At 40.9% G+C, this 11,819-nt stretch overlaps 1 protein-coding gene across 1 annotated transcript in view; it reads right to left on the bottom strand.

The window, feature by feature from the left end:
- Positions 1–4,392, bottom strand: part of SGPP2 (sphingosine-1-phosphate phosphatase 2) — a 148,604-nt gene extending 144,212 nt beyond the window's left edge. Inside the window, exon 1 of the mRNA XM_007502205.3 lies at positions 3,902–4,392. Coding sequence (XP_007502267.1) covers positions 3,902–4,096 — 195 coding nt within the window. The 5' untranslated portion in view covers positions 4,097–4,392. The remainder of the gene's footprint in view (positions 1–3,901) is intronic.
- Between the last annotated feature and the right edge of the window lie 7,427 nt (positions 4,393–11,819).

Consider the following 11,819-nt stretch of genomic DNA (forward strand, 5'->3'; position numbering starts at 1 on the left):
TTTTATTTGCAATGTATTTTTAAAGGTACTTAAAAAAACACATTTTCATCTGTTAATTCTCCTCAAACCGAACAAAGCTTAGTACAATACTGATTTTCTATTCTAATTCTCTTTTCGATAATCACTTTAATTGCCAAATTTTGCTTGAAATACTTTTATTCCTATAATAGTCTTTAATGCCTTTCCCTTCATCTTTCACAAACTTCGACCCTCTCCGTTCCCCTCCTGCTTAAGATTACCTTACCAAAATACAGAGAACATATTTTCTCTTATTGGTTTTATAATACTCTCACATTTTTGCCTTCATTTGAAAATGTTAGGACCTGCACTGAATTTTAAAGTCCAGCCTCTTTCATAGGTCATAAAAAGAGGTTCAAAGAAATACCTAGGATGGTCAAAAGATAGAAGTCACTCATGATCACAAGGTTCTTTTGTCTGTTTGTTCTTAGAAAAATATCACTGGGCAGCTAGGTGACTCAGAGAGCCAGGCCTCGAGTCTGGGAAACCTGGGTTCAAATTTGGATTCCTAATTAATATTAGTATTTCACTTCAGACACTTCCTGGCTGTGTGACCATGGGCAAGTCACTTATCCCCATTTGCCTAGTCCTTGTCCTTCTGCCTTAGAGTTGGTACTAAGATAGAAGGAAGGAAGGAACGAACAAACAGACAACGAATGAACGATCAGGTAAAGTTCAGCCACCAAGACAAACAATGTCAATAACTTTGTTGGCAACATCATTACATGGGAAAATCCTAGACACTCATCCTACACAAATAATCCCAGCTATGCAAATAGTGGGGACATTGAAGAGTACTTCTCTGCTAGATAGATTGCAAAATAAAAAGGGAATGGAAGACAAAATCTGAAATAGCATTATTAAGAATTGTCCTTGAATAGATTATGAGCAATGTCAGGGACCTAACTTGCCTTGGAGACTCTTCTTCAGTTTCCTTTCAGAAGGGTCTTCATCTAAGTAGAGGTGAATGAAATAATAGGAAGACATCAATCCTCTTCAAACTCCACTGGCTTAAATCATTTTATGTTAATATGAGAAGGGAGCTTAAAGCTGTAGTTCAACCTTATTCTTATAACAGGGGCTGGAAGGATAAGATCCAGTGATGTTACATGACTTAAATAATCACATAGCAAGTTAACAGTAGAGCTAGAAATTAAGTAAAATTAATATCCTCCTGCATGTCTACTGGTATGCTCTTTCTATCATCAATCAATCAACAAGTATTTTATTTGTTTGATGACTGGATATCCTCATCTCAGTGGGCAGCTAGGTGGTCCAGTGGACAGAGTTGGGTCTGGAATCAGGAAGACTTGAGTCCAAATTCAGCCTCAGACACTTAATAACTATATAACTGGGCAAGTCACTTAACTCTGTTTGCCTCTGTTTCCTCATCTGTAAAAATGAGCTGGGAAAGGAAATGGCAAATCATTCCATATCCATGCCAAGAACCCCCCCCACACACTGGGGACACAAAGAGTCAGACATGATCAAAACAACAATTCCTCATCTCACTCAGGCTGGAAGTTCATGTCCAGTCTCATGGCTGATCCCCATGCTGACTGACACTGAAGCTTTGACTTGCTTTGTCTCCAACTTTGGGTGGTTTGTTCCTCCTTAGGCAACTACATTGATGCCAGAGCTATAGCTCTACCATAGCTCAGAATTGAGTTCAAGTGACCTACCAGTCTCAAACCCCGACACCCAATCCTAACCCACCCCAGTAATAGAAGTTACATGTATATTCCATCCTTGTCCTACATGTATATTCCATCCTTGCCTCCAACAAGTATTTCTTAAGTACCTTTAAACAATTCCTACTAGAAATGAATTAGACTTACATGGGTATAAATTCTATGTCTAACATTAATTGAAACCATGTGGGGGTCAGGAGGAAAAAGCATCTAACTTTTCTCAGTGTCAGTTTCTTCATTTATACAATGATGATAGTAACTGCTATAGCATTTACTTTATAGAGCTGTTGTTCACCTGAGATAGTGCATGCAGGTTGCTGTGTAAACCTTAAAGTGCTTATAGGAAGATTTGCAGGTTAGAGTGAAAAGAATCCCTAGGTTCCAATCTTACCACCCAAACTTGAGCCATGTGACCGGACAGGTCACTTAAATCCCCAAGTTCTCATTTTCTCATCTGTAAAATGGGGATAATAATATCCATGGTACCTACCCCACAGGTTTCTACTCAAATGAGATAATACAGGGTGCCCCAAGCTTAAAAACTGCCCTAAGACTCTTGGGACACTGTATATGTAGAGTGAGTCAAGAAATTGTTCTAGTTTTCAAGGTTTCAGGCTTTATTTTCCCCTCAAAGTGTGAGGCAAAGTATCGATCGATACACCTAAAAATACATGGAGTCATTTTAGTGTACTATTTCTTTTTGGTCTGGTGAAATGAAAAAATGAAGAAAAAAAAACAATTCTCTCAAGGCTGCTAAAACTCTAAAGGTAACAGGGAGAAAGACACAGTAAGGTTACAAACAGGAAGAATTCCTAGAGAGATGAGCAAATAAATCACAGTCAAGACTGAAAAAAGTTCTAAAACCCCACAAACAGGGACTAGAATTCCTAACTTATTCCATGTACATAGAGGCATAAGACTTGTCATCTATTTCTTGGTAGTGCACACACACACACACACACACACACACACACACACACACACACACACACACACCTGTTCCTCCCAAAGCTGCATGAATAGTAAACTGCAGTTTGCACAAAATAGCAGCTGCACTCTCCTTTTACCTACCTGACCTTTCCCTGGGTGACCACAGCTACTGCAAGTGCCCAAATGGCATCTTTCTGTTGTACTGACTTGCTACAACCCAGCCCTAGCAGGACTGCGAATCACATTCAGGCAGACCAGCTCCCACCAGCATCCCTGGCAGGCTGACAACTAGCTGCAGGATGTGTCAGTTCTGGGGAGGAGCACTAGAGTTGAGTCTGTGTTCCTGGGCACTGTCTCGACAAAAGAGTGTTACCTAACTGCGGCTCCCCAGGCAAGAACGCAGCAAGTTCTGTGACACACTAGAAACCCAGCAAAAAGAGAAAACGAGCGCATTTCCCCTTAAATAGCATCTATTGAAAAGCTATGTGATGAGAGTCCCGAGAGTGAAAGGGCAGAGACGGGCTTTCAGTCTGTTTTACAAGGTTGAAGTGGTAAACCTAACCTGTCCAAAGAGAGCAGTTTCTGTCGGTCCTGAACAGACCTCAGAACGGTCCCTGGAAGGTTTTAAGCCTAAAGGGAGGGCAAAGTTAACACCTAAGGTCTAGCGCTGATTAAGGGGGGGGGGGTTGGCGGACCCTAACAGGTGCATCTGTTATAACCATGGGATGGGGGAAGACACTATCAACCTCTCTCTGGGCCTGAGGTTTCTAACCTGTAAAATGAGGGGGCTTACACTAGAATCTAGGCTCTCTAGTCACCAGCTTATCTCGAAGATCTCTCTGAGTTCCAAATCCCATGATGCTACGAATAATTCTCCCTAAGCAAGTCAGTAAGGTTTGTGCTCGGATGTAGGAGAGCCCGGAACAATTTTTTTCTGTAAAAAACAAAGGAGCAAGGTCGACTTCCCTGCCCCCAGCAGAGGGTAGGGTGTTACTAGCACCTCCAGGCCGAGACACTGAGTTTGGTCCCTTTCCACCCGACCTGCCCAGAATGATTTCAATCTTCTGCAGTGGCCGAGGGGGTAGCTAACTAGCTGGCTTTATATGCCTATCCCTACGGAGATGAAAGCCTCTGGACCAGCTGCGTGTCCCTGCTAGGCTGTCTAGGCGCCTAGCCCGCTGGCCTGGGGCACAGTGGGACTTCCCATCCTCTCCTTCCCTAGGTTTCTCGCTCTTTCTCCGCACACCTGAACGAGATATTACCTGCGGGAAGGCGCCGCTCCGGCCTCCCTTGCCGTTGACCGCCTGGGAATGCCGGGAGGCTGGCTTCAGCGCTCCGTCCCCGGAGCCCGCGGCGGGCTCCTGGGGGGCCTCCAGGGGCGCCGGGTAGAGCCCGCAGTGGCGCTGGAAGCGCGCCACCAAATGGGAATCCTGCAGGCTCCGCAGCAGTTCCGCCATGGTCTGCGCAAGGCACACACAGCTCGGGGGAGAAGGAAAGGAGTAGAGAGAGCTGCTGGGCTCCCGGCGGCCCGGCCCGGCGTGGCGTTACCCTGCCCGGCCCTGCCTGAGCAGTTCTCTCCAAACGCCCAGACACAGTCACTCCCTAACCGCCCCTTGCTCGCTCATTCACACTCGCTGGGTGCCGGCCCGCCCCAGTAATCAGTGGCCAACAGGTGTGACTGTCCTGGTCCTAGCGCCGATTCTTAGCAAACATCCAGGCACCCCGACCAGGTGGTGGAGGTCTGGTCCAGAGTGCAAGCCACGCCCCCTCCTTCCGCCTTGCCCTGTAAGGCACTCCAAAGTGGTACTAGACCCTCTATACGGCTACAGCATCCTGAGCCCTGGCTAGTGGACAGGTGTCTAAGCCAGGTGCTCCTTCTCTACTCCCAGTCCAAGGAGCTCAGAGGACTTGTGGGAGCACAGCATGGCAAAATCAGTTATGGCTACCCTTGTACCCATCCCCTTTGCTTCCCGTGGGGGTGAGGTGTCAATGGAGGGTGCATATTCCTTCAAGATCTAAATCCTATGATCTACCCAAGCATGAGCTTTGCCTTTTTTACTGTATTATCTGAAATCTAAACATTAGGACCCATTCTTTTCTGCGCCAGGTAGGACCAGTTCATTTCTAAGTATGTAAGTTGACTCCTAGGTTCTAAATACAGCAATTATGCCATGCTGCTTGGGAGTTTCAAAAACTGCCCCAAATCCTTTGCCCAAGATTTAGAGCTACCATTGTGTTACAGGAAAAACACTCCTAAGTCTGTAGCAGGGTCTCTCCAGAAAAATGGGAGGCTCAAAACTCAGTTTTCTTGCAGAACTATGAGTCTTTATTTGAAAAAGAGGTGGATGAGGATTTGCATAGTTTTGAATAGTTCACACCTGAGTGCCTTGGGACAATCAAGGTAGAAAACCTCTGTGTAGGAGAAGCCTCACTATCTTCCTGGAAAGAATGCCCTTATCTCAGTGTGAAATGATGGGAGGATACAGTATGGGATAAGATGGACCTACAGTATTCTAGGCCCTTTATGGAAGCCACTATGTATAAACATAATATATACAAGATAAATGGGAAATAATAAATAAGACCTAGACAATAACATTTAGAGGAATCAGGAAAGACTTCTGATAGATGAGAGGGTTTTAGATAGGACTTGAAAGCAGCCAGGAGAGAGAAAAGGGGTGGAGGAAGGAGAGCATTCCAGACATTGGAAACAGCCAGTAAAAATATTTAGAGTTGAGAAATGAAGTGTCTTGTGAAAGGAAGAGTAAGAAGTCAATGTCATTGGGTCACAGAATAAATAAAGGCAAGAGGTATAAGAAGACTAGAAAGATAGAAGAAAGCTATGCTGTGAGGGCTTTTAATGCAAAAGAGAGAATTGTATATTTAATCCTAGACATGATAAAGAATCATGGAAATTTATTGAATACAGAGATGGTCAGACTTGCACTTTGGGGAGATTAATTTGATAGGAGGGTGGAGAATGAATTGAAGTCAGGAGAGACTTGATGTAGGGAATCCAACTAAAATTCTACTGCAATAGTCCAGGTATGAGGTGATACAGTTGATACCAGGATGGTGGCAGTGTCAGATGAGAAAAAGAGTATAACAGAGATGGTTTTGAGGTATAAAAAATAGGATTTGACAAGTCTTTACTTTCTTGGCAACAAGGACTTTACTTCCAGTTGAAGCTACAGGAAGGAGCTTGGCTTCCCCTCTCCTCTCCCCTCAACTGTTATAATCATAACAAAGCCATGACTCATATCTATCATTTTCCCAAAAAGGGGAGGATAAAAGGCACTCCTTTTGTAAAGCAAATCCACCTTCAGGGAGATGCTAAGAGACTGGGATATGGGGAGTCAGGTGGGATGAGAGTGAGGAGTTGAGGAAGTACCTATGGTATAAGCCTAGGATATATAATTGAGAGGACAGTAGTAACCTCTATAGTAATAAAGAAGTTAGGAAGAAGAGAAGTTTTGTGGGAAAAGATAATGAGTTCAGTTTGGGGCACATTGAGTTAAAGATTTCTATTGTGGGGACAGCTGGGTAGCTCAGTGGATTGAGGCCTAGAGATGGGAGGTCCTAGGTTCAAATCTGGCCTCAGACACTTCCCAGCTGTGTGACCCTGGGCAAGTCACTTGACCCCCATTGCCTAGCCCTTACCACTCTTCTGCCTTGGAGTCAATACACAGTATTGACTCCAAGACAGAAGGTAAGGGTTTAAAAAAATTAAAAAATAAATAAAAAATAAATTAATTAAAAAAAAAAAGATTTCTATTGGAAATCCAGTTCAGAATATCTGAAAAGTAGCTGGAGATGTCAGTCTAGAGCTGAGGAGAGAGTTTAGAGTTGGATAAATAGAACCTAGCATCATTAATATAGAGAGGATAATTGAAATTATGAGAGCTAATGAGAGCATCAAATGATATAGTATAGATGGAAAAGAGACAGGACCCTGGAGGACACTTACCCTTAGCAGTCATGACCTGGACCAAGATCTAGCAAAGGAGTTAGGTAGGATTATTGTTAAAAAGGCATTCTGGTAGACTCTGCCATTATATGAGAAAAGGCAAAATCCTTATATGATTCCCTAAAGAAAAATGAAAGTCTGCTCCTAGGTCATTAAATTTTTTAAATTATTTATATATTATTATATATTATATATTATTATGTATATTATTATAAAATTATTATAAATAAATTTTTTAATTTTTAAATTAAAAATATAGTATTTTAACTTAATGTTTACCTACATATAATCTATGACTAAATACTTAGCCCAATTTTCAATAAGATACTATAAACATCTCATAAAACGAAAAGACAAAAATTAAAAAATTCAGTGAACATTGAATAGTATACCTGTCAGATCTATGGGAAAGGAAAGAATTTAAGATTAAGCAAGGGATAGAGAATATTACAAAATGTAAAATGAATAATTTTAATTACATTAAATTAAAAGGTTTATACAAACAAAACCAATGCAATCAAAATTAGAAAGGAAGCAACAAATTGGGAGGAAATCTTTATAACAAAAACTTCTGACAAATGTCTAATTTCTCAAATCTATAAGGAGCTAAATCAATTGTACAAAAAATCAAGCCATTCCCCAATTGATAAATGAGCAATGGACATGAATAGGCAATTTTCAGATAGAGAAATCAAAACTATCAATAAGCACATGAAAAAGTGTTCTAAATCTGTCGTAATTAGGGAAATGCAAATCAAAACAACTCTGAGGTACTACCCTACACGTAGCAGATTGGTCAATATGACAGCAAAGTAAAGTAATAAATGTTGGAGGGGGTGTGGTAAAATTGGGACACTAATGCATTTCTGGTGGAGTTGTGAATTGAGCCAACCATTCTGGAAGGCAATTTGGAACTATACCCAAAGGGCTTTTAAAGACTGCCTTTTCTTTGATCCAGCCATACCACTGCTGGGTTTGTACCCCAAAGAGAAAATAAAGGAAAATATTGTACAGAAATATTTATAGCTGTGCTCTTTGTGGTGGCAAAAAAAAATTTGAAAATGAGGGGATGTCCATTGATTGGGTAATGGCTGAACAAATTAGTGATGGCATACTATTGTGCTGAAAGGAATAATGAACTGGAGGAATTCCTTGTGAACTGAAACCACCTCCAGGAATTGATGCAGAGCAAAAGGAACAGACCAGGAGAACATTGTACACAGATACACTGTGGCACAATCAAATGTAATGGACTTCCCTACTAGCAGCAATGCAATGATCCAGGACAATCCAGAGGGACTTGAAGAAAGAATGCTATCCACATCCAGAGAAAGAACTGTGGAACAGAAATGCAGAAGAAAAACATATAATTGATCACATAGTTTGATGGGAATATGATTGGGGATGTTGACTTTAAATGATCACTCTATTGCAAATAGTAATAATATGGAAATAGTTTTGTAACAATGATACATGTAAAACCTAGTGGAATTGTTCATTGGCTCTGGGAGGGGGAAGGGAGGGGGGAGAAAGAACATGAATCATGTAACCATGGAAAATATTCTAAATTAATTAACTTAATAAATAATTTTATTTTTTAAAAATGGAGAGGACCAAAAAATTTTACAGGGATTCTCCAGATCATGGGGGCACTGCACTCCTACTTCCACCCATGATATGGAAAGTATACCTCTCTATTAGAAGTCACGGAGAAGTCATAGGCCTGCCAAATAATCCCTTTGATATCTAAATGTGAATAAGAGAGTTTTACTACCCAAAGATTATTTTCATTTAAGATGACAATTTCTCTCCAAGTAATCATTAGTGAATGACTATACTCAATATCAGTAATACTCGACCATTAAAAAGACCAAGCAGTTATAGACCAAGCAGTCAGTTTATTGTTACTATTCAGTCTTTTCTCACTTGTTGTGACCCCACTTGGAGGTTTTCTTGGCAAGGATATTAGAATGGTTTGCCATTTCCTTCTCCAATTCATTTTACAGATGAGGAAACTGAGGCAAACAGGGTTAAGTGACTTTCCCAGAATCACACAGCTGAGACTAGTTTTGAACTAATGAAAATGATGAGTCTTGATGATTTCAAGCCTAGTGTTCCATCCACTGTAGGACTAGTTCTTATACATACTAAAGGTATTAGTTATTTTCTAAGAATTCTGCCAAAAAATTCCCTCTTTCTCATCTAGAAAGGATAGTTAACAAACCTAGTGCAGGTGTAAGGCCACTAAATCATACTTTCAACTAACATACTTCATATCTTATGAAACCTAAGATCTTAATCTAGTTTCTTTACTGATTTATTTTGTAATCCTAGGGAAGCTACTCACTCTGTCTCAATTTCCTTGTGAAAAAAAAATCTTATCTACTTCCTCTGTAATTAGTTGGGTAAGACCTAGAGAAGATGATGAAAGATAAGTGACATCATTATGTGATGATGAATTCCCATTTATAGAATACAAAGTATACAAAGTGGTTTCCTTCCAACAGTCTCATTTAAAAAAAAATTTTTCCCATGGTTACATGATTCTTGTTGTCTCCTTCCCCCCTCCCCTCCCCTCTCCCAGAGTTTACAAGCAATTTCACTGAGTTATACATATATTTTCCTCAAATCCTATTTCCATATGATTCACTTTTATAATAGAATAATCTTTTAAAACTAAAACCCATATAAACAAGTGATAAATCATATGTTTTCTTTTGGATTTCTACTCCCACAGTTCTTTCTCCAGATGTGCATAGCATTCTTTTTCATAAGTTCCTCAGCACTGTCCCAGATCATTGCGTAGCTTTTAGTAGCAGAGTAAATCACATTTGATCACCCACAATGTTTCAGTTTCTGTGTACAATGTTCTGCTCATTGTACTCCTCATCAGTTCGTGAAGGTCTTTCCAGTTCATATAGAAATCAAGCAGTTCATCATTCCTTATAGCACAATAGTATTCCATCACCATCATAGAAGATAATTTGTTCAGCCATTCCCCAATTGAGGAACATTCCCTCATTTTCCAATTTTTGGCCACCACAAAAAGCACAGTTATAAATATTTTTTTGTACAAACAAAATATTTCCCAATTTTTTTTTATCTCTTTGGGATACAAACCTAGTAGTGGTATTACTGGATCAAAGGACCGGAGAGCCTTATGATAACATTTTAAGATCTGCATAAAACTTTACAAAGATTATCTCATCTTAACATTTCAACAACCATGGGAGGTAGGTGCCATTATTATCCTCTATTTTAAAGATAAGGAAACGAAACCAGACTGAGATAAAATACCTTGCCAATGTTTACACAATTTGATAGAGATTTGAAGCTAGTTTAAGTTCAGGTCTTTCTGCCTCTATTTACAGTTTTCTTTTCATTATGCAGTATAACTGATACCTATAAGGCAGTTATGAGCTACCTAATGAGATATGTAGTACAAGCATAAGCCTCCCAATTCATAGATGTGGAAACTGAGGCCCACTGAGATAATAATTTGCCTAGCATTTCACAGCTAGTAAGTGTATAAGCCAAGAGTTTAACCTAGGTCCTGAATATATGCAAATAAGTGTAAGGAGTCTTACCAATATAATTTAATGGTAATCCTTGATAATAAGTACCAGTTCTATGTCCTATGTGAAGGTTTACCAGTAAATCACTTTGATAAGAGAAAGAGAATACTATTTCCCCAGGGTTGTTCTCATTTTATATGCCAATACACGTTCCAAATGGATAGAAAGTAGTATGTATTTTCTCAGGTCATGATAAATTATCATATCTATAGCATTTTAAGGTTTACAAAGCTGTTTATACATATTATATCATTTAATTTTCATAATAATTTTGTGAGGCAGGTACTGTTATCTCCATTTTACAGATGAAGAAATTGAGGCTGAGAGAGGAGGTGATCCGCATAGGATCACTAAGCTAGTATATATATATATATATATATATATATATATATATATATATATATATATATATATATATATATATATATATATATATATATATATATATATATATATATATTAGTCCCTCAGTGACCGAGAATGACTATTGCCTTTGTGCAGTTCATCTACGATGTACCCTCATGTGGCTTTGGAGTCCAAAGGCTGAGACACACAGTTTGTGGCACATGGGGCCTGGGACGCCAGTTATTACGGGATGTGCGGTTGTGGCCTGATGTCGGCATTCACGCGCAGCGGCAAGACGTCAACGTCGCTCATCTTCAAAGGTGATGGCGGCCTGGTTAATGTGTGTTCACCAGCTGCTTCTGTCAGAGGCAGCGAGTTCTAGTGGCTTTGGTGTCATGCCAGCCCACTTCAAGTTGGACTTTAGCTGATCCTTGAATCTTTTCTTTGGTCGGCCTTGTTTCCTGAGTCCAGCTGATAGTTCACCGTAGAATACCTGTCTTGGTATTTACTGTGGGTCCATGCGGATGACGTGTCCAGACCATCGTAGCTGGGTCTTGAGGACCAGGACTTCGATGCTGGTGGAGTTGGCTCTGTCGAGGACTTCCTGGTTGGTGATTCGGTCCTGCCATCGGATCCTCATGATTGACCAGAGAGAGTGTTGGTAGAATTGCTCCAGCTGTTTCATGTGCTTCCGGTACAGTGTCCATGTCTCACACTGTACAGGAGCGAGCTGAGCACCACTGCGTTGTACACTTTGAGCTTTGTTGCAGTGCTTACACCTCTGTGTTGGAAGACTTTGCAGCGCAGCCGCCCGAGTGCCTGGCTGGCCTTTTGGATCCTGGCATTGATCTCGTGGTCTAGGGACCCGTCGTTGGCAATGGTGCTGCCCAGGTACTTGAAAGTGTTGACGTTAGAAAGCTGCGTGCCGTCGATTGTAATGCACGGCTGGTTCGTTGGCCTCCCTGGTGCAGGTTGGAACAGCACCTCTGTTTTGCTGAGGCGGATAGTCAGGCCAAACAGTTTTGTTGCGGTGGAGAACCTGTCCACAATGGTTTGGAGATGATTTTCTTGGTGGGCCATGAGAGCACAGTCATCTCTGTGAAGAGAGCTTCCAGGATGAGTCTCTCTGTTGTCTTTGTTTTTGCAGCCAGGCGGCAAAGGTCGAATAGTGAGCCATCCAGTCGGTACTTGATGTAGATGTCCAGGTCTAGATCCATCACAGCATGTCGTAATACTTGGGTGAAGTATAGGTTGAATAGTACTGGAGTGAGGACACAGCCTTGTTTCACACCA

This window comes from Monodelphis domestica, chromosome 8 (assembly GCF_027887165.1).
Source record: "Monodelphis domestica isolate mMonDom1 chromosome 8, mMonDom1.pri, whole genome shotgun sequence".
Taxonomy (NCBI): domain Eukaryota; kingdom Metazoa; phylum Chordata; class Mammalia; order Didelphimorphia; family Didelphidae; genus Monodelphis; species Monodelphis domestica.